Source organism: Neopsephotus bourkii, unplaced genomic scaffold (genome assembly GCF_033783945.1).
Source record: "Neopsephotus bourkii isolate Nb327-2 ecotype Australia unplaced genomic scaffold, CSIRO-AGI_Nbou_v1 NB_107, whole genome shotgun sequence".
Lineage (NCBI taxonomy): Eukaryota > Metazoa > Chordata > Aves > Psittaciformes > Psittacidae > Neopsephotus > Neopsephotus bourkii.
This window is the reverse complement of record NW_026900624.1, coordinates 2677401-2700795: the sequence shown is the minus strand read 5'-3', so window position 1 is coordinate 2700795 and position 23395 is coordinate 2677401. Positions and strand designations below refer to the sequence as shown.

At 40.4% G+C, this 23395-nt stretch overlaps 1 protein-coding gene across 1 annotated transcript in view; it reads left to right on the top strand.

Moving 5' to 3' along the window:
* Positions 1-22917, top strand: part of ANO2 (anoctamin 2) — a 182092-nt gene extending 159175 nt beyond the window's left edge. The window contains exons 21-25 of the mRNA XM_061357995.1: positions 11348-11500; positions 11626-11678; positions 13563-13744; positions 19962-20067; positions 21640-22917. Coding sequence (XP_061213979.1) covers positions 11348-11500; positions 11626-11678; positions 13563-13744; positions 19962-20067; positions 21640-21921 — 776 coding nt within the window. The 3' untranslated portion in view covers positions 21922-22917. The remainder of the gene's footprint in view (positions 1-11347; positions 11501-11625; positions 11679-13562; positions 13745-19961; positions 20068-21639) is intronic.
* Positions 22918-23395: the final 478 nt, after the last annotated feature.

Genomic DNA, 23395 nt, shown 5'->3' with positions numbered 1-23395 from the left:
TGATAACCGAGAGGTGTGGCTGACTGATACAGAAACATGATAGAGCCTGGAGTGTGTTATAAACTAGAATATTCCACCTTCCAAATATTACATGCTGCTGCTTTCTTCTAATTGTAGTTGAACCCAATTAAAGTGTTCAGGTGTGGGAGGAAACTCCCATTGCATCTGAGATGATGCCGCCACCCTGATTTGAGATCTCTGTAGGAGATTAGCCTTGATTCGTTGATAAGGACACCACTTAGATGCAAAGGGTTGTCTTGTTAGAGTAACTTGTAGTATCAGGGTCTAAGCTACTTATGTTATAAATCACTGGACACTAAGCCTGTGTTTTAGATTAGTCCCTTGTGCCTAGATCATAAAAAATGTTGAGTGCCTCAATCTGCAGTTGTTCAGGGATAATGAGAGAGATGCCCTACAAATCAACGGATGAATTACTAATCTAAACATTTGTTTACAACACAAGAATTGGCTTCTCAAGTGAAGAGACTAGCTCACTGAGCCTTGTAGTGTGCCACAGCAAGCTATGCCCTACCCGTGGGATAAAAGACAAATGTGCAGCAAATGAAACCCAAGCTGCACCTCCCCAGCCTGCTTGTTGCCCCGGGTCCATATCACTGCACTCAGCTGTCAGCTTCACTGTGGAGTGACTCAGACCACCCACGCCGGCAGGAAGCACTTTGTACGGCTCAGCACTGAACCTGTCAGCTGAGATTGTTGTGAAGGGCATCAAGCTGAAATGGTGAGGCAAGAGGCAGTTACACAGCTTATTTACCTATTTTTCTAAATTTGATTTGGGAGGGGGAGGGAAGGGAAACAGTGCAGCAAGTACAAAGGAAGCTTTTTTTCTTCACTGAATTGCTTAAAAAGGCAGAGTGACTAGAAGAGGTATGATGCTAAGGAGGAGAAATACGACTGCTCTTTCAGAATTTAGCCCCTAATCTTCACACTGATTTACTCAGGCATGCTCCCACTAGTATCAGTGGCTATCTGCTCAACCAGGAATGAAGCAGCTGAATAAGAAACTGTAGTCTGGGCTTACTGTAGCTTTTGGGTTTCCAATACAGATGATGATGGGGTTTCATGCAGAAACAGGTATAGATCTGTGTGTAAATATTCACTACATTTACATTTGTCTTGCCAGGGTGCTTCTCCTTTTAAGGATGGGTGGCATCTTTAAGATTACACAGAATACCTCTGATCAAGCTGAGACTCTTGACTCTGGGTCTACCATTCTATAGGCTGTAACCTAATCACAGGCAGTCCTTGCCTTTTGTACCTATATAGAGTCTCTTTGAGTGATTTCTATCAAAAAGGTTGGCATGTGTCCTTTCTAATGGAAACGTGGAGTCTGGCCCACTCCCCAAGTGGCAAGTCATATATTCTCTTTGCATTCCCTTTTGAAGCAGATTAGCTCTGGTAAATCACCAGTTGTCTGAGGGATAATGTTTGTAGTGGTCTCAGGATGTATTTTTCAGTATGATATGCCACAATTAAAGGAGCTTTTGATGATAACTGCCCTACTTCAATCTACCTTGAAATGGCCATTTGGCGGTTGGAACTAGGTGATTAAGGTCCTTTCCAACCCTAACCATGCTATGAATCTATTATTTCAAAGCTGCTGACATAACCTTTAGTTCTGATTTCTTGTATGAGGAAGCCTGAAGCCTTAGAGAGATCAGAAAGTCCTACCCCCTGTATCACAACCATATCTAAGAGGAAGAAAAAATGGGATATAGTTGGAAGTGACTCCCTTCTGCAGGGACAAAGGGTCCAATAAACCAGAGAGAACCCCCTTTTAGAAATGTCTGCTGCCTCCCTGGGGCAGAGGACATCACTAGGGTTAAGGACATCACTAGGAAACTTCCTAGCCTGGTATGACCTTCAGACTATTAGCTATTACTGGTCAAGGGTGGTGATGAAGCTATAATGCATAGCTCAAAAGAGAACAAAAGATGGGCCTTGGAACGTTTGGTAAGGGAATCTGGAGTATAGGTTATTTTTTCTTCTTTCAGTTGCAGGCAGTGACACTGAAAGAAACAGATGGACACAGTCTGTTAGTACATGTTAATAACAGCAGCCACGTCTCTGTGGCTGGTGTCACCACCACACTTTTGAATTATTCTATAATGGAATGGCCTGGATGGCCTTCCACCTTTCACAAAGGGGGAAGAGGGTTTTTGCTAATGAGCTAGTGAGGCTCATTGGCAGAGCTTTAAACCAGCCTGTGACAATCCATGGGATAACACACCAAAGTTAGAGGGATGGGGTGCTAACAAGGTCCTTTAGCCTGTTGCTCTGAGTCATGCTGGCTAGACTGGAGCACGCTTGAAGTCTTATGGAGATGAGCCAGGGCCTGCTGAGGTAATAGGAGCCAACAGGGAAACATCAGTGAAATACCTAAAAGGAATTAAGGGGTGTTCCTCTAAGAAGGTGGCTCAGCTGGCAGCCCATCTGAAGTGCCTCTACACCAACATATACACCAACACATGAGCAACAAACAGGAGGAGCTGGAAGCAACCATGCTGCTAGAAAGCTATGACCTAGTTACTGAAGCTTGGTGGGATGAATCCTGTGAATGGATTGTAGCCGTTGATGCTACAGGTTGCTCAGAAGGGATAGGCAATGAATGAGGGGTGGAGGTGTTGCCCTCTACATCAAGACATAGATAGAGAGAAAAGCTGCCTCTGAAGAATAGCCACAAGCAGGTTGAAAGCTTATGGGTAAGAATTAGAGACTGATACAACAAGGGGAACCTGTCTACTACAGGCCACTTGATCAAATTAAGTCTGTTGATGAAGCCTTCTTACTCCAGCTACACAAGGCATCACATTCACAAGCTCTCGTCTTGCTACCAACCACCCTGATATCTGCTGGAAAAGTAGCACAGTGAGCTGTAGGCCATCCTGTAAAGCACTGAAGATAACTTCTTAAGCCAGGTTGCTCATAGAGGTGGCAGATGCCCCATCCCTGGGAGCATTCAAGGCCAGATTAGACAGGGCTCTGAACAAGCTGATCTAGTTGAAGATGTCCCTGTTCATTGCAGGAGAGTTAGATTAGATGACTCTAAAGGTTGCTTCCAACCTAAACCATCCTATGGCTCTATGATTCTATGATTTAGTTTTAAAAAACCCGAAGTCTGCAAGTCAGGCAGACTTCCATTGACTTCAGTGGCATTTTAAAGACACCAGTAGTGTGGGAGGAAGAAGTTAATTAAAAAATCCAAAGTCTGCAAGTCAGGCAGACTTCCATTGACTTCAGTGGCATTTTAAAGACACCAATAGTGTGGGAGGAAGAGGTTAACACTTCACCATGGCAAATAAACCCTTAAGTTTCTTTTTTGGGAAAGCTTTTGTGGGTCATTTCTTCAGTGAGCTGAACTCTGAATGTGATTTTTGTCAGCAGACTGTGCTGAACTTCTTGAATGAGCCTTGTCAGTCAACAGCATGTCTGCACATAGTTTTGATTTGCACCAGTGAAATTTCTGATGACTGTTTGTTTTGATATTATTGACTGATATATATATTTGTATTTTTTAGCAGACACTCTTCAGCAAAGGTACACTTACTGTTTCTGCATGATCACAAAGTTTGGTTCAAGGAATTCTAAAACATAAATTGTCATTGTTAACATGTGTCAGATTTGTCATTAGTACTTCCTGTTTCTAAAACTGTGCAATGACTTTTGACCCAGCCTAATACACCAGACCACATGCATTCCCAAAGTATATAGCATATATAGCAGTTTCTTCATCCAGCTGGTAGCAAGGTTGCAATGTATGTAACTAGCCTGAAGTGATAGAGTTGGCAGCAAATTAATGTTTAGGTTAGCCATAAATATTGCTAATTCGACAAACTTTATGAAATGGGCTCCAAAGGCAGCCAAATTATGCACATGAATTTCTGAAATTTATACAGTTTTCTTGAAATGAAAATGACATCAGCAATGACACAGATGCTTATTTCATTCAGTCTTCCCTTCTCCAGTCTAACTCGTCTATGAGTCCAAAGTTCATGTGGCAATTAATTGGAAACACTATTCCTCAAAGAGAACATCCAACTTCTGTTAAAAATCAAGGGCAAAACTCCCTTTTGAGTTTGAAGAAGAAAATTACCAGATCCAGAATTTGTAGCTACCAACTACTGTAAGGATTAATCTCAGAAGTTTGGAAGAATTTCCCCTAAATCAGGAAAAGGCATCAAAAAGGCAACGTGTGAGGCAAAAAAAAAAAAAAAAAAAAAATAATTGGAGAGAAACCTGCATTTTTGTATAATCTTTATAATGAGGATAGATTTAAAAATACCAACTCAGCCTGCTGTGTGTAGGCTTGTTGTATACATTTATTACCAAAAAGTAAAGTAGTAAATTATAGTTTTTCCTTGGTTTATCAGGTAGGTTTGGCTATGTATTGAATAGCTCCTTCTTGGAACCTGGAAAAATGGAGTGATGGCACAGGAGTGATTCTTCCATTTTTTACTTCCAGTAACAATGGAATTAAGTCCTATGACTATTCTATGACAAATATTACTGACATAGTAGTAAGGCAAAGGCACAACAGAATCTTAAAAAATTACCTTCTCTTATGTTAGGTTTTGATGTAAAAGACACTAGGTTTATTCACACTACTCAGTGTGCAAATCTGGTAGAAACTGAGAATATTCCCCATGGAAGGATTTACGCTGCAGACTGATTCTTTATCCCTTACACAAGAATACTAGCCAGAACTCTCCAGATCCATAATTTAAAAACCTTGATCTAAATTCTTAATTGTAATTTGGAGGTCACAGTTAGAGGGACAGTGTGTGCTATGTCTTTGTTGGAGTTGGGTTCTGTTCAGGCCCTGCGCACAGAGGAACAACTTCTGTGAAAAGTGAACTTTTGAGAAGTGCTGTGCTCTGAGAGACTTTTTCTGATGCTTTTGTTTTTCACAGTTTTTGTCTCAGGGCCAGGCCAGCCTAAGCCTGGATGAGACATTGCAGATGTGACATCAGGTGTTAAGGACCTCATGAGCTGTCTTTGCCTTGCCTCTTGCCTGCTTAAGTCAGATAGTAAGGAAGACTTATTTTGAGCAAAAATGATTGTTTTCTGTCATTGGAAATACGGTCTGTGTCACTGACAGCACAACTTGTGTCCTGCTTTGATACCCCAGGAGGAGTTACTTCCCATGTCCTTGGCTTCCCCATATACACAACCTGCAATCATTTTCTTCACTAGCTTGTGCCATGAGGCTGAGTGATCCTCATTTCTGTTGTCTCCAGGCTGGCCTACCAGGCAAGTAAGAAAGCTATAAAAAGGCTGATTGTTCAGAGGTCCAGCTCCTTGCACAGTTCTCTTTAGTTTTTTTGGCTTCAACCTCAGAGGAATAATCACCCAACTCAGGTAGGCTCCTGTATGGAGTCACAGGGTTGTAAATGAACACTAAAAGAGCTTTATATAGAGACCTGATGGTATAAGTGTGAACATAAAAAGGTGTCTTGGTGTCAGCTGTCCTGGATGGAACAGTATTTATGAGTGCCCTAAAAGTATTCTAAATGCTTCCACTGTGATGGGAGAGATACCCACAGAACTCTAGGATGCTGCAACTAGGTTACTTCTGTGACCTGAATTGTAGAGCTGAGATTTTCTTTGTAGTCAGTACAGCTTTATTTATTTTTATTTCTGACCAGACTAAACAAGTACCTTTAAATTGTTGAGGTTTTCACAGGCTGCTTGTTTTGAATGATTGTCTGCTAGTTTACTAGTCAAGAACATCTAAATTGTGGCATGCTTGGTTTTATTTTCATGGGGGTTTTGCCTGTTTTTTGCATCGTTCACACTTGTAAAAAGAAGGCTAGAAGACTGAAGAGATTTCAAGGTGGCCACACAAACACTTCTGGCATAGAGTTTTCTATGAAGACGTATTTTCAAAATTGTCCAGAAGTCCTTTGCATACCTTGAACATTCTTTCATGAACTTGAAAAAAAATTAAACTGCGTTTTCCCAGGCAATGAATAAAGGGGCTGCAAGCAACATCAAAGCAAATGCGTGTGTGGTTTATACTTAAAGCGCACCTTCCTGTTTTTAACAGAATCCACCCAGCTCTTTTCCTGCTAAATTCACTTAAAAGAAATAAGACATATTTTGGTGCTATGTATTTTTCTAAGCATTTCACAGATTTTTGGGGCATTAACATCTGCTTCTATTTCCTTGTTAATTATTTTTCCTGACTCTGAACATAAAATATTCAGGAAAGTATTATTTCAAGGATAGGATGTTTTTATGCTTTGAAATGCCTCCATCTAAGTGTATGTTAGGATATGCTCTTCATCTCGAAGCAAAACATGACAATGAAAATCAAAAGGCCATATACATATACAGAGATAATACTTTACTGTGAAAATATATCGTTGAGGAGAAAAGAAAAGCACGAAGTCAGAAGACTTGCAATCTGCACACAAAAAAAGATGCACATAAGATCCTGGAGAAAGCTGTTTTGTCAGTTAGCTGTAGGCTGTGACAGCACTGCCTAAGGAAATTATTTTAAAGTAAACAGTTGTGCTATATTAGCCTCTGATTATCACAAAAAGTGCAACAGATTCCTCCCAATAGTGGAGAGAGAAATTGCACAAGGTTTTGCCTAAAAAAGAAACCACAATGAATAAGGCCTCAAACCCTTTTTTTCTACACTACTAATTATTTAATTGTGAGTTATAAATCATATTTAGATTTATTTGTTTAATCTTATCGGGGTTACTGTCTTTGTGTTTGGGCAGCATGCATTTTGGTTTGTTTCCTCTACTTAGTTTTCTAGGGTAGTAAACCTCTCCCCCTTCCCTGAAGTATTACTTTAAATAAGGTAGCATTTTTACAAGGAAATGGTCCAGTATCATGAGTAACATTCACTGCTGATTCCTCCTGTTTTCCATGGAAGACACAGCCTTTTCAGTCTGTAACTATCATGCTCACATGGCTTGACTTCACGAACGAAGATTTGGGAAGGGCTTTACCCACGCTTACTACAAGCACGCTGATGACTAAGAAGGCCAATGTGGGATAGGCAAATCTGTCCGCAAAAAGCACAGTAGAAGGTCTCCTTGGGTGGAACAGGTGGGGCGCGATTCTTCCTGCGTTGTCTTTTCTCCTCGAGACTAGTTCTTCGTGAACTCTCAAAAGAGTCAGCGGCATTATGTATGGTGTGCCTCCAAGTCTCCCGATTGGAGGCCAAGGTGGACCACTAATGGTAGTCAATATGGCCAAGGCTAAGGTATTGTTTCAGGGAGTCCTTATATCTCTTCTTTGGGACACTTCTCTTGTGGCTACCGGTGGCAAGTTCCCCGTAAAACACGATCTTGGGGAGGCGGTGATCCTTCATTCTAGAGACGTGCCCTGCCCAGCGCAGCTGCAATTTCAGCAATATGGCCTCGATGCTGGTGACCCCTGCCTGTTCAAGGACAGTGACTTTTGACACAGTCAGTCCAATGGATGTTTAGAATTGTATGGAGGCAGCGCTGATGAAAGCGTTTGAGGAGTCGCAGGTGATGACGGTAGATGACCCATGATTCAGACCCATATAAAAGAGTAGACAATACAATGGCTCTGTAGACACTGACCTTTGTACTTTTCTTCAGGTGTTTATTACACCAGACTCTTTTATGGAGTTTTCCAAAGGCTCTATATGCCTTTGCTATTCTGTTGTCTATCTCTTTGTCGATCACGGCATCCGAGGAAATGATGCTTCCCAGATAGCTGAACTGCTGAACTGTCTTAAGGTCTGACTCGCCGATGGTAATATGGGGATGGCAATAATCTTCTTGCGGTGCAGGTTGGTAGAGGACTACTGTCTTCTTCAAGCTGACTTCCAGCCCAAAAATCTCAGTCGCCTCCGCAAAGCAAGATGTTAAACGCTGCAGAGCTGCTTCTGTGTGGGCCCAAATGAGATTTACCCAGACGAGGGAGACCCTGAAGTGCCACTGAAAGAAGGGAGAATTAAGGATAATATGCCCTCTCCTACACTAAAGAAGCTTGTTTAGAGGAACTTGGTTTTCTGCTACATTATTCCAAGCATCTCTAGAGCACTGAGACTTCTCAGAAAAACACAGTTGTGTCAGCATCTTGCTTTTGCAGGATGGCATCAGTTCCTTAGCTGTTTAGAAGATAATTTTTTTTGCATGGAGACCGGTCATCCCATGCCCTGTAAAATAGATATAATGCACTCAGAAAATAAAGTGGTCTTTTTGTTTAGGTCATTATACAGTGGGTGCTGAACTGAGCTCTGTAGTGAACTCAGTCTAGTACTGGAAACACTTTTTTTCCCCTGTGGAAGAAGCCAGGCTTGTTAGTTATGTATCTGTTCCAAGAAGCATGGGGTACTCAGGTCTGTACTTCATTGCAGTACTACCTGTCCTTTAACACCAGCAGACTAATGTTTCTTTCTCCCAAGCTACTTTATACAAATTGAAAACACAAAAATTAAAAAAAATTGACAATAGCATTTAAGCCCTTAGAGGTGCCATGCTTGACCTCGTGCCCACCAACAGGGAAACGTTGGAAATGTGGCACTCCACGGCAGGCTTGGATGCAGTGACCACGAGATGGTCGAATTTGAGATCCTTAGGAGAGTGAGAAGAGTGAGCAGCAAGCTCACTGCCCTGGACTTCAAGAGAGCAGACTTTGGCCTCTTCAGGAACCTACTTAGTAAGGTGCCATGGGATATAGCCCTAGAGGGCAGGGGGGCCCAAGACTCTTGGTTGGTCTTCAAGGATCACCTGCTCCAAGCTCAGGAGTGTTGCATCCCAACTAGAAGAAAGTGCAGCAGGAGGGCCAGGAGACCTCCTTGGATGGATAAGGAGCTGCTGAGGAAAATTCAAATGAAAAAAGAGTTTTATAGAAAGTGGAAGCAAGGACAGGCTGCCTGGGAAGAGTACAGGGTTATTGTCTGGGAAGCTAGGGACCAGGTTAGGAAAGCTAAGACCCAGTTAGAATTAAACTTGGCTAGGGATAATAAGGATAACAGGAAGGGATTCTACAGGTACATAGCAAATAAAAAAAACAGATTAGGGAGAACGTAGGCCCCCTCAGGACGCTCTCGGGTGAACTAGCTACACAGGATTTGGAGAAAGCTGAGGTTCTGAATCACTTCTTTGCCTCGGTCTTCACTGGCAAAGGCTGTGACCGCACCACACAAGTTCTGGAAGGCAGACACAGGGACTGTGAGAATGGAGACCTTGGGCCCACTGTAGGAGAGGAACTGGTTCAAGACCATCTTAAAAACCTGAAAGTGCACAAGTCCATGGGTCCTGATGAAATCCATCTGCGGGTCCTGAAGGAGCTGGCGAATGAAGTTGCTAAGCTGCTGGCCATCATATTTGAAAAATCATGGCAGTCAGGTGAAGTTCCCGATGACTGGTAAAAAGGAAATATAACCCCCATTTTCAAGAAGGGGAAAATGGATGACCTGGGGAATTACAGACCAGTCAGTCTCACCTCTGTGCCTGGCAAAATCTTGGAGCAGATTCTCCTGGGAGGCATGCTAAGGCACATGAAAAACAAGAAGGTGCTTGGTGACAGCCAGCATGGCTTCACTAAGGGGAAATCCTGCCTGATGAATTTGGTGGCCTTCTATGATGGGGCTACAGAACTGGTGGACAGCGGTAGAGCAGTTGATGTCATCTACCTGGACTTGTACAAAGCGTTAAACACTGTCCCACATGACATCCTTGTCTCTAAATTGGAGAGAGATCAATTTGATAGGTGTACCACTTAGTGGATAAAGAACTGGCTGGATGGCCACACACAAAGAGTTGGGGTCAATGGCTCAATGTCCAGCTGGAGACCAGTAACGGGTCGTGTCCCTCAGGAATCGGTGTTGGGACTGGTCTTGTTCAACATCTTTGTTGCTGACATGGACAGTGGGATTGAGTGCACCCTCAGCAAGTTTGCCGATGACACCAAGCTGTGTGGTTCGGTTGATACGCTGGAGGGAAGGAATGCCATCCAGAGGGACCTTGACATGCTTGTAAGGTAGGCGGATGCCAACCTCATGAAGTTTAATCATGCCAAATGCAATGTCCTACACCTGGGTTGGAGCAATCCCAGACACAGCTGCAGGCTGGGCAGAGAAGAGGTTCAGAGCAGCCCTGCGGAGAAGGACTTGGGGGTTCTGGTCGATGAGAAAATGAACATGAGCCGGCTTCAGTGTGCGCTTGCAGCCCAGAAAGCCAACCGTATCCTGGGCTGCATCAAAAGCAGTGTGACCAGCAGGTTGAAGGAGGTGATCCTGCCCCTTTGCTCTTGTGAGACCTCACTTGGAGTATTGTGTTCAGTTTTGGTGTCCTCAGTATAAAAAGGACATGGATCTGTTGGAACAAGTCTGGAGGAGGGCCATGAGCATGATCAGGGGACTGAAGCACCTCCCATATGAAGATAGGCTGAGAAAATTGGGACTGTTCAGCCTGGAGAAGGCTGCGTGGAGACGTCCTAGCAGCCCTCCAGTATCTGAAAGGGGCCTATAGGGATGCTGGGGAGGGACTCTTCATTAGAGACTGTAATGATAGGACAAGGGGTAATGGGTTAGAACTGAAACAGGGGAAGTTTAGATTGGATATAAAGGGGAAATTCTTTCCTGTTAGGGTGCTGAGGCACTGGAATGGGTTGCCCAGGGAGGTTGTGAATGCTCCACCCTGGCAATGTTCAAGGCCAGGTTGGACGAGGCCTTGGGTGGTATGGTTTAGAGCGAGGTGTCCCTGCCCATGGTAGGGGGGTTGGAACTTGATGATCTTAAGCTCCTTTCCAACCCTAACTATTCTATGATTCTATGACTTAAAGAGGAAGATTTTTAATTCTGGAGCATATAACTCACATAAGGAGGGTTAAAAATGCTATATGACAGCAGAGGCTTACGCATACATAGAGATACTTATCCTGTTACTGCTCTTGACAGTTTGCCACCAGGTTTTCCAAGTGAAGGTAGGAAGAAGCAGTTACAATTTGTATATTTTCTCCTCTTGCTTTCTTGTGTATCGTTTTACTTACAGGCAAAATGGCATGGAAGAACAGCACAGTCTTAACCAGTTAATTCTGTATAAATACAGAATAATATACTTTAAACTCTTTGTCCTTTACTATATTTATTATTTACTTTGTGATTCTGCTAGGGACTGGAGGCATTATTAAAAGCATTCACAAAGCATAGTGACAAACCTTTCTCTCTTTCATAGTCTTGTTTTGTGATATTTATTACTGGGACCAATTTGTGAAGTGGTTTTCTGGGTTTTGTAACCCACAAACCTCATCAATGATTTGCTGCCAGCTGCATTTACCAGATCTCTTTAGAAGTCATTTAAAAAAGAAACATTGCACATTTCTCTTCCAGTTATCCAGTTTGGCTTTGTCACACTCTTTGTTGCCTCCTTTCCTCTGGCACCTCTCTTTGCTCTTCTGAACAACATCATAGAGGTCCGGCTTGATGCAAAGAAGTTTGTTACTGAACTGAGGAGACCAGATACCGTAAGAGAAAAAGATATAGGTAAGTAATAAAAAATCCCCAAACAATAACCCCAAAAAACCAAAACTGAAGGTAACACCAAAAATTTCATAAGATAGAGCAAAAATGATAATAAATCCATTAATAAGTTCTATTTTCACTTACAGGAATTTGGTATAACATTTTGAGTTGTATTGGAAAGCTTTCAGTTATCATTAATGTAAGTATTTCGCTACATCAGTTTCTAAAGATGATCTTGGGAGCTTATACTGTCCCCAGCATGATTTAAAATTGAAGAAGTCTCAATTGATATGAAATACAATAAAATTTAAATTAGCTGGTTCATTCCTGTGGAAGTGTAAAATATATATTATAAGTGTAAAATATATTTAAGTGTAAAATATATATGTATAACTACTATATATATATATAACTACCAACAAGATCACCATTCACTCATCTCATTCCTTCCTTGTGTTGCCTAGAACAGGAAGTCTAATTCACTCCAGATAATTGACAAAAATCAACTTCTTTCATACCTGTGCCTTTTCCTGTTACTTTGCTAGTGTAACTGCTGGTATGAATAAAAAGGATGTAAATATATCATGTCCTCAATTCTAGGAACAGGAATCCCTTAACCAGATAGCGCTAGCATTTGTTCTGCTATATACAAGTATGGTTATATCCCTAAACATAATTTCTATCACAGAGTATTTCTGTAAAAGTAGCTTTTGCTTTTCCTTTGAGTTGGGTTACACACTCCCCAGGATACAAAATCTTAATGGAAAAATACGTTCTCTCATAAAACATGAATTTTTTCATCAACATAATGCGTGTCCAGTATACATATATACTGCATTTATTGTTCTACATGTGTTCCTTAAGTAAAAACTTTCTGTATATGATTTAAGATAAAAAAGACTCTGCACCTAGAAGTTCAATTATAATGCTATCTACTGCATTTTGACTCACAGATCATAAGCTCATAGAATATAGTTTGGAAAAGACCTTTAAGAACAATGACTCCAAACACAAAATATCAAAGATATCAAAACACGTTAGAAACGCAGATGATTTTCGCTATTAAAGGGGAAACTTGTACAGAAGTGGTACGCAGTTTATTTAGTACAATAGCTTCCAGTACAACAGCACTCTGTAGCAGTATCATTACAACTGGGAGAACTATAATGCCTCCAGAGAAGCAGTGGGTTTGATTTGGGTGGAGCATTCTTCACTTGTGGTTCAGCAATTTCCGGGATTTAAGGTAGGAAATGTGTGAGCCCTGTACATATCCATAATTTTGCTGTCAGGCATAGATCTGAGGTTTCCAGCACTGATCTGTGCTGCAGCCTCTCGGTCTTATCTGAATATAGCTTGAAGATTTATGATCCTTGATTATTTTTTGTGTCAAACAAACTCTGAATATCTTTATTTCCTGGAGATTACATTAAAATATCACTTAGATGCTTTTTCTTGACAGAAATATAAATATATGTATACCCAATTTTTGAAAAATCCTGAATGCCCACGTCTGCTTCTCCATCTGAGTAAGGCTAGTAAAGAGGAACTGTTTAGCAAAATGTAGTTTTAAATGAATCTAATGAATTCCTATTGATATGAGCTAGATACAGTGTCTGGTTCACTTCACAGTTATACCAGTTGTATACCTACGTGCCAGATGTGTGGTGCAGAGGGGGAAATGGAGGATGACTACCTTACACCCAGTTGGTTTCTCTCAGATAATATTGTGTATCTACATCAAATTCTAACAGTTAGCTATTATGTCCTGTTGTGGATTTTTAAAACTAGTGATAACTTTCTAATGGCTCCAGGGATGGAAATAGTTGGAGAAATGTACATTACATTAATTGCATTGGATACTTTATGCTCTAAGAAATGCTGCACTTCCCTAACTGCTACTTTTCCCTAGAGAGAGCAGGTTACTGTGCAATTATATATGTTCTATACCAGGTCTGTCTATTTAACTCACACTTCACTACTCTAAACTTGAATGTGAAAATTAAAATCTGAATGAACTTAACCCGAAGTACATTAGACATAGATTCATGACACTGTTGTTTGGTTGGGTTTTTTTGTCTCTCAGGCTTTTGTAATTGCTGTCACATCCGATTTCATTCCACGCCTTATGTATCAATATGCATACAGTCAAAATGGAACCATGCATGGCTTCATCAATCACACACTGTCATACTTCAATGTCAGTCATCTCAAGGCGGGAACACAGCCAGAAAACTCCCCATTTGCACAGGATGTTTTATTCTGCAGGTAAAGTACTTCTAATAAGAGTTTGCATAGTCAGAGGGTATTTTGTCAGACAAAACTTTTCCAAGTGGGAACTGACAATATTTTTGGCTTTAAACAGGTTGTTTTAATAGTACAGCTTTTAGAAGGCTCTTAGAAGGGTTTTCCCGGTGCATTAAAAGGCAAAAAAAAAAAAAAAAAAAAAATTTAGGCAGACTTACTTGAATAAAAGTGTCCTTTCTTTATTAAAAGACAGAACTTTCATTAAAAACAATGAGGTTTTAAAGCAGACACCCACTGGTTAGAACCAGGCTTTCTTTTTCTTTGTTAAGTTCAATATTTACTTTACAAAGTTTTCAGTATGTTCTGCCCATCTTTAAAACCTGCAGCATTCCCCATCTGCATGTCTTATATGTTAGATTAATCTTTTTGGACTAGGGAAACAAGGCTTGACGTCCTTCAAAATATGGTCAAAATGTCTAGCCCAGTGCTCCAGTAGTACAGATACCTATGGAGAAATCACTAACATGGTTCCAGGGCTCTCAAAGTAACCTTACTTTTTAATAAAAATATGCAGAAATTCAAAGAGCTGTTTTCGCCTTTTCTTGCAATACTAACTAGTGAATACTCAGATACTGGCAGAAAATACTGCTAGTATCGTAGATATTGTAAATAGCAAGTAGTTTTTTCTGGTTAGAGCTTCACAACTCTTTTTTCTTTCCTCCCATTCACTTGAATTCGTTGTCCTTGATAAATCTGTATTTAAAATAAAGACAGGTTTTTTTCATTATTACTTCCAATAGCCCTACTTTTCTGCATGTCTGACACTCAAAGTTTCTTAAGAATTTCTATTTACAGAGTAGACAGAGACAGGTAAGGCAGCTAGAAGGTTTTTGTAGGGTTACTATTAAGTCATAACTATTAGTCTCTTCTACAAATGAGCAAGAACAACTCTCAGCTTGATGTAGAAGGCTTGTAACGAATGCTTCTTAGGATGCACATTTTTGTGTGTGCTACCAAAATCTTTGTCTTCAGGTTAAAGCTGGGGAGAGAAAATATTTCAAACAAATCAATCTTTTTTTATTAAAAAACTCTACATAATTCAAATAATTCTAAATATTTGCTGATTTTACACTTCTAGAAGTAAATTAATTTAGAAAAAAAACAATGACTTAAAAGCAGAGAGAAATTAATTTTGTCATTATCATTCTAACAGGTGCTGTAAATTGCCCTTCAGAACAGTACACTTCTTTTCACTGATTATTTAAGGGATCACATTTGAGCCAGGTTCCCGAAGTAGGCAAAAACTTCCCTTGCTTCTGATTGACTGCACATTTCTAAATGTAGGCTACATACCCACCTCCCATGAAGTCAGTTTTTTTTCCATTCTGATTTTATCAGGGAATAAGATGTTTTGCTGAAGTAACTTGAGAAGTGGTAGATGGAAGTTCATGAGGCCTACAAATCAATAGCCACCTAAGACAATATATTAAATATTGTAAGGTAATAATTTTCAAGAAAGAAGTCCTAAAATAGGCATTATTCAGTGTAGCTTGCACATGTTTATCTTCTGCTGCTGTGCAAGCATGCTTTAATCATACTTTGGATCCCACTGATTTTAAGCAGGGTATTTATCTCACCCAACTATAACCCACAAAAATTATTCATCTCAATTCCTTCACTGGAAGAAGTAGAGTAAATGTAGAGAGAAATCTGGCCCCTTGCTCTTAATGAAGAAATAATGAAGAAATAATGCTCTTAATAAAGAAATAATGAAGAAATTTATCTGCCCCTGCTGCTCTTAGGATTGCCTTTCGGATGTACCTACCTTTCCTACCTTTTCACCTTGAATACAACGGAAGCTAGGTGCACACATAAGACTCCTAATTTTGAAGCAGGTAAAGAGAGAGCATATTGGCTCGGTCATCACACTCAAAGAGCTGGGGTCAACTGCTTGATGTCCAAGTGGAGACCGGTAATGAGTGGCAGATATAGTAAACCACCTTAAACCAGGGGCCTGTCCTCTTTCTCAAAATGTTATTCCATCTGAGCTCTGCTATTTTCCATTTGAGTATGTTGCTAGAAGTTATTTTTAGTGTAGTATTAGATGTGAGAGTATACAGCATCTCTGTACTTTTTGATAGACTTATAAGTCTGTGAAAAGCTTTTCTCTTTTCAGTTCCTAGCAATGTGTAATTTGTATCCCTAAATTAGTGTTTTCCTTCAAGAATCTTGATCCATATAGTTCTCCTACTTCACTGTGACTTGGCTACTTTCACTTTGCTGCTTTTTACCCAGTCTCAGGCTCTGGCCACTATTTATGATGTATGACTGCCAGTGTATTTGGAAATATGTTCAATCATAGCAGTGATTAAATGCCCTCCTCGGACCAGCATGGATTCAACAGAGACAAAATAAAGAGAGAAGGGAATAATCTACACTAAATATAAAAATGGTCCCTGCCTGATAATATCAAATCTATGCCATTTGGGGAAAAAAAAAGAATAAAAATTGATTGTAAAGAAGAAGCATATCCTAAATATTTGACCATGGAGTAGTCTGAATGAGAAATAACTGTGAGAGAATTTCTGTTCCATTATCCTGAAACAATTAGGAAAAGATGTCAGCATTCATATTCACTGTTTCTCATTATCAATCGCCTCATTTGAATCTTATCAAAAACTCAGTTTTGGCCAGAGCCATCACTGCGATAAAATATGGGTTATCTAGCTTGTGCCCCAAGAGACAGGGAACAAACACTGTCCCCTTAAGCTGGAAATAAAATCTGTTTTCTGTTTCTGGCAAATATGTTGGGAACAAGCTGACCTCTTTTATTCTTAGATTTCCGTGACCTCTGGAGATAATGCGGTTACAACAAGCCCACATTTTGCTCCTTACGGGCATTGAAAGAGATTAAGGTATCTCAAAAATAACCATAACAAGCCAGAAACAACTCTCCCACCAAACATCCAGAAAACATTCTTTGAATATTTTGGGCAGCATTTTCTAACAATGCTGTGAACTCTTTGACACTGCTTCCAAATAAACATTGCTGTAACACCATTCTGACGCATAGCATTAGTTGTAATGTTGTTTTTCAGAGAAAAACATTTGTGTAGCTGAAGGCAAATTCGAAGCAAATCTTGCCAGGTTATGTGACATTTTTATTGGTTTAGCCCTTTTAATCTTTATAATCTGGTATGGTACTGGAATACATGAAAGCATGCTGATCACACTGAAAAGAAGAAAGGAGCAAATACAGAATCATTAAAGGGACTTTTCCCTTAACACAAGTCTGCTCCAATATTCAGCAAATGTATAAAATGTCTTTGAATGAATTAATTTTCTTAATGCTCTGGGGTCTGTCCTCTTTCTTTTCTCAAAACGTTGTTCCCTGTGGGCTCTGCTATTCTCTCTCATCTACTCTCAGTGATCAGTTGTGGATACTAATGTTTTCCCCTGAGCAATTCTTACATACTCCTGCATTGCTGAAGCACTACTTCCTTCTGATTCAGTCATGTTTTCTCCAATTCTTGTCAAAGACCAGCTGAAAAAGTATATCAAACAGATCAGTTTATTTGGACTGATTTGTATTGCTACCTACATATATATTTTGATTTCTTCCACCAGTGTTTACCCGTGTAATATACTTGGGAAATACACTAGCAGAATTCTCCTAGCTCTGGCTTCAGCTCATTTTTTTCTAAGTAAGTCTTGCATGGTCCTCTCCATCCATTCCCCATCATTTCTGTGCTTTCAGTGTGCATTTTAGTTTGCTCCCCTCAGAACTTTCTTGTGCTCAGTTCTTAAAGCACATTGACTACTTCACATTTTTGTCCTTTTTATGTGGGAGTTGTTTGCTAGTTTTGAAAGACTGTAGTCTATCTATCAGGGGTCATTTGCTGTTCCTGACATACCTGCTGAATCAAATATTTAAAGCATGAAGAATTGAAGAGGTGAGGGAAGAGATAGTCTTTTTAAAAAAAATAAACTATAAGTGGATTAGAAAAGCACAGATTATTGCACCTTGAAGTCTCATGTGCCATAGAATAATTAAAAAGGGAGGTGAGGAGGAGGCCCAGCCACCTTGTCTATAGCTCTTAAAACATCTCACTTCACCATAAAACATTTGTTAGTGTTCTGTTGAATGTAGATTTCAGCATCATAAGCAGTGTGATTTCCATCGGAGCCAGGTGAAATTTCCGTGGGGTCTGATGTCTTGCAACACGTACATAGTCTGTGAAGCTCAGAGTACATTAAATGGAAACCCCACCACATTTGGTGACCCTTCCAGGTGAACCTGGGATCCATTTCAAGACTTGGACTGGTTTATAGTGCTAAGCAAAATCCACAACAAACTCAGTGGTTTTCGTTGGCTTTGATGTTCAAGAAGATTAAATTCAAGGGAACTGACTCTGGCCCTTGCTGCAGCCCCTGTACACAGATCTGAGCAGCACACAGGAGCCCACACTGTACAGAAAGGTACCAGAGTAGGAATGTCACAGTGCAGGCACAGCACAGGACCAAACAGGAATCCCATGTAAGACAGGACAGAGAGCTCAGTCACTGTGCATGCACCACTGAATAAAACAAAATAATAAAGGTTCTAATGCATCAAAATAGTGCTTCCACGAATTAGTACAGCCCCAAATCTGAAAGTGTTTTCTTCTCAGCGCCATCACCTCTCTCCCCACCTTGAGTTGTACATTGTGTCCTTTGTCTCCAGAAGGTGCAGCACAGAATTACAGAATTACATCCAGCATTTCAGGCTGAATTCCTTGGCTGGGAAAGAGCAGGATGTAGCGGCTGTGTGATTGAAAATGTATAATTTAACATGCAAAACCATGCAGATAGAACCCGAAGGTAATTTTGGTAAGCGCACCTGCAAACTGGAACTGACAGATTTTATATATGAACCTTCTCCATTATCCCCCAACGGAGGCTTTTCCACAGTCTAATGAATCTTACTGTCAGGACGGGTTTTGTGGTATTCAAAACAGATTTTTCCCTCTCTTAATTTCATCCTATTACTCCTAGTCAAACATTGTGAACAGCACTAAATTATCCCTTTCAGTCCTAAGGGCACAATTTGTGCATGGTTATCATGTCCAACTGTGGCTGTTGCTTACCAAAATGTGATCTTTAATCCTTCTTGGTGAGCCAGCTTCCTCAGCCCCTGGATTGTTTTGCTGAGCTGCCTTCAATTTGTTGCTACCTTTTTTCTTTTCCTTTATTTATTTTTTTTTTTTAACTCTGAAATCCCCACAGCTGAATGCCTGAACGCAGCATTCCAGGTGTGGTTTTACCTGAGCTGTTCAGAGAAGGGCTAATACCCCCCAGCACCATTGTGCCTTTTGTTTACGCATCCACAAGTCATGCCGTCCTGCTGCAATATTTCAGACTTGTGCTAACTTGCTGGCTACTGTAAGCTCCAGGCTACTTTCACTGCACTTTCTTTCAAACTCTATCCTTTCAAAGATCCTTCAATTGTTTTATTTTTAATTATTTTCCATTTCCCCAGATTATTCTCATTGTTTCCTGTCCGTATTTCTTATTGCTTTCCATGTTTCCTGCTATTTGCAAAACTTTCCAATTTAGGAGCATCTGTGACTTTTATTAGCCTGTTGTTTACTTCCAAATGATTGATGATAATACTAAAATCACCAGTCTTTACACCAAACCACTAAGGCTCTGTTTTATCCTGTCTAAGGCTAGACAGTTAATTTAGGAAGTGCCCTACCCATGGCTCCCCGTGTTGTTAATGCAATGACAAGAACCGCCAAAGTGTGAGTCAGATTTTATGAGGCCTGAATTATAACATATATTAATCAAGGTTTAGGTGAGACGAATGCAGGCTTGTCTCCTTTAGTGTGAAAATGCCTTGAAGTATCCCTGTGCGTTAATTTCAACACTTTATTCCCTCTACACTGAGATCAATTTAACATTAAAAAAGAAAAAAAAAGGGGGATAATTGTAAATCCAGGAAAATCTGGAAATTTCCAACATTAGACAATGTTCTGATTTTGGTTACAACTGTGAAAACCAGATGAACCTTGCTAAATTCAGTGGAGATAGTCCAGCTCTAATTCTGGAGTTGTGTTTCATAATAAGGGATGAAGCAGGAACATCTGGAGGATTTGATTCCTTAGGTTTTGTTACTGGAAAATCATGTTAACCAAAGCAATTGGCGCAGGAGGAGAATGGTGGAACTGTGTAATAACTGAGCTTTCTCCATCAACAGGTTCAAAGACTACAGAGAACCACCCTGGTCCCCAAATCAGTATGAGTTTTCTAAACAGTACTGGGCAGTTTTATCAGCTCGCTTGGCTTTTGTTATTCTATTTCAGGTAAGTTTGTTGAGTTGTTGCAATTTCAGTCACAGGAATATCATAACAATTGGTTTGATATGAATGTGGCAAAGAAGCCCATGTCCAATAGAGCTTTTCTGTTCTCAAATACTCAGCCTCGTGCTTGCATCCAGCCTCCTGAGGTGCCAGTGGGCTGCAGCACAGGTTCTCTCTTTGGAGCATTGCAGAATACTTCCTCAGCGGTTTCCTCTCCCTTCAAGGAAGGGAAGACTCACAGCCTGTGTTAGGCCCTGACACTAACAGTGATACCTAAAATGCCCCAGATTTTTGGATGCTTTGGTTAAGTAGACTTTATCAGCTATTGTTACTCTCAGGGACACCTTTGGACACATAAATGCTTGTATAGGCTTCTTAAGTGCTGTACTTCACCTAAAGCAGGAAACAATCAGAAATAGTAAATCCTCCAAGGTCTTTTGCTACTTTCTACAAGTAAATAAAGTAAAATCTCCCCAGTGTGGAGATTTCATTGGCAAGGGATTTGCTATGCCTTCCAAATGGCAGAAGCTTTCTGCTCTCCTCCGTGATCTGGGATCCCTCCATAGTCAAATTGGCTCTACCCCTCATATTGAAATCTTCCTGTCTTTTCTCCTCACCTGCCAAATATTCCTAAGTGTGACTGTGAGTCTTGCCTGGCTTTTATTGCCATCTTCTGCTTTTTTTTCTGTCTTTGTTCTGTTCTGTAATTTTCCACCACTGGCTGCAAAACATTTTAAACCAACTGGTTATGCTGGGCTTCAAATAGCCTGCCTGTTGTTCTGCCAGAGTACATTCCCTGACTAATTAGCTCCATTGTCTTAAATAGGGATGGAGGGTTCATGCTAGTAGCCTTGTCAGCAAATGTTCTCACACATTTTGAGGCATTACACAACACAGCAGTTTTCAAATCATTATGATGATAACATAAACCTCAAGGTATAATTTATCTATACAGTTCACAAACAAGGAGAACTTCTTGCCTAGTCTGCTTGCCTGACTCTGCGTTATGAGCATCACCTGTGATGACCTTGACACTTGAGGTTCAGGGTTGTGGCTTGCATAGTGCAGAGTGTAATAAAAACCTACTTGCCAGCAGACAGAAGGATTTGAGGGTAGAATGACCATGAAAGTTGTCTGCTGTCTGCTTGGGCCATATTGGAAACACATGTGTATGATTATGTTGGAGAGTGCTTTCAGTGATGTTGCCGTTATAGTATAGTAATGGACTCCGAACTCAGTCTGAATGAATTTGGTGTTGAGAACCTAGCACCTTTAGACACCTGTAAGGAATAAGGCTGTTTTAGCTACTTAGGCCATGAATCATTTGATGAATCCAACTCCTTTCCCATCTCAAACCTAACAGAAGCATGTATTTAATTTGGCATCTCCAAAGAGGTGGTGTTTTCACAAACATGAGCTGTTTCTTGAACTAAGGCCTTACTCAACTGCTTAATACTGCATGCCATCAGCAAAATGTTTTTGATATTTGCCTCATAGCTGTGGAAAAAGTTTGCTTTCAATCTAGTGTATTTTTGATTTTTCATACTTGCTTCATGTCTGTTGCTGTGTTTGCAGAACTTGGTGATGTTCCTCAGTGTTCTGGTTGACTGGATGATTCCTGACATCCCCAAGGACATCAGTGAACAGATCAAAAAGGAGAAAAGTATGCTTGTTGACTTCTTTCTGAAGGAAGAACATGAAAAACTGAAGCTGATTGAAAGCTTTATTGCACGTGACAAGGAAAAAAACAAAAGTGAGACCAAAGGTGGAAAGATCCGGGCTGCCAGCTTCAGCCAGTTTAACCGAAGTCCAAAAGGCAGCTTTGCCTCCTTTAGCTCACAGCACACAGAAGTGTGACTCCTTAGGGAAGGATTACATACTGTGCTTACCGCTGTAATACCTGCTTACTGTGTGAGGTGATTCTGTACGTGGAGCAAGGGAGGGAGAGGCAGTCAGAAAGCAAAAAGAAGACTTCTTTTGCTTCCTTAGAAACTCCATATTCAAAGTTCTCTGTCACATTTTACACACTATCTGAGCTGCAACATTTTCAGACTTTATCAGTGCAACATAAGAGCTATACTGTGGCTGTAGCTGGTCCTTGTGGTGATGCATGTGAGTTGAGTAGGCATGCAGGAATTCTCCTCACTCATGCAGTCTCCACAGTAGGACCACAACCATCGCTTTTCCTGCAGACACCCCATGGGCCACAGGGAATAGAAGGGACACTCCTGCTCTAGTATCTATCTTTCAGCAGATGTGACCAATCATGGTGAAGTGCACACAACACATGTTCTCATGGCTTATAGCTGCCAGCAGATGGTTTATATACATGTGTAGTCTCGAGTCTTTGTGCCTTCCTAACATATACTGCCACATGGTGCTGTCTCTGTAGGGCATGCAGGGCTGATGCTAAAGGCGCAGAGCTGTGGGAACAGAAGCAACAAAAATCACTAAGCACTTTCATCTACAGATATATTGTGCTTTGCTTAGCAGGATCTTGAATGCATGTGCTAATGAGCACAGCGGCCACAACATATGTGTCAGAATGAAGTAAAGCTGCTAGAACCAGGGAAGCTCACTGTTATTCATTGCCCTGAACAAAAAAACCCCAAACCCCTGAATGTTTGATTCTCCTCTCACTTAGACTGGGAATTCAGCCAGTATCAAGAGGAATCATGCCACTAAACCAACACCACTGTGAAGCTGACAAGTGAGAATGGAATCAAGACCTGTAAATCATGTGGCATTTTCATGTACATTGCACATAAAGTAACAAAAGTTACTGCGGTTGTGCATTTACTGTAAAGTAAAATATTTTGCAGAACTACATCTCATTGAAAGATAAACATATTCACTAACTAAGCTTTCATCTACAAGCATTTAATGAATAACTTTATTCTGTTATGAATGAAAATAAAGCTTTCTTAAAAAATTCTGTTTCTTTTACTGCAGAATCTGTCTCTAGCTCGACTTGAAACTGAGTCTGGATAAAAGATTTTGTTCTCATTTTGTCTTCCCAACAGTGCGTTCAAAACTATCAAACCCCACAAAACAAGCATCAGGCATCATATACAACATGATTGCACTTTAAATTTACGATGGTGATTTATATATTTCTGAAGCCTAAAAATGTCATTTTTATGACATTTGAATTTTTTTCTATGAGAACTTTTGATAATTTAATGAGAGATGTGAAAATATTGTGGTGGGGTTTTTTTTCTCATTCACTGCCTAAGCTAAAGAAAATGAAAATGGGAAAACTGTTTCAGGGTGGGCTGAAATTAAAAGTTTCATTTTTAACATTTCCTTTAAGGTTATTTATCCCTTGTAT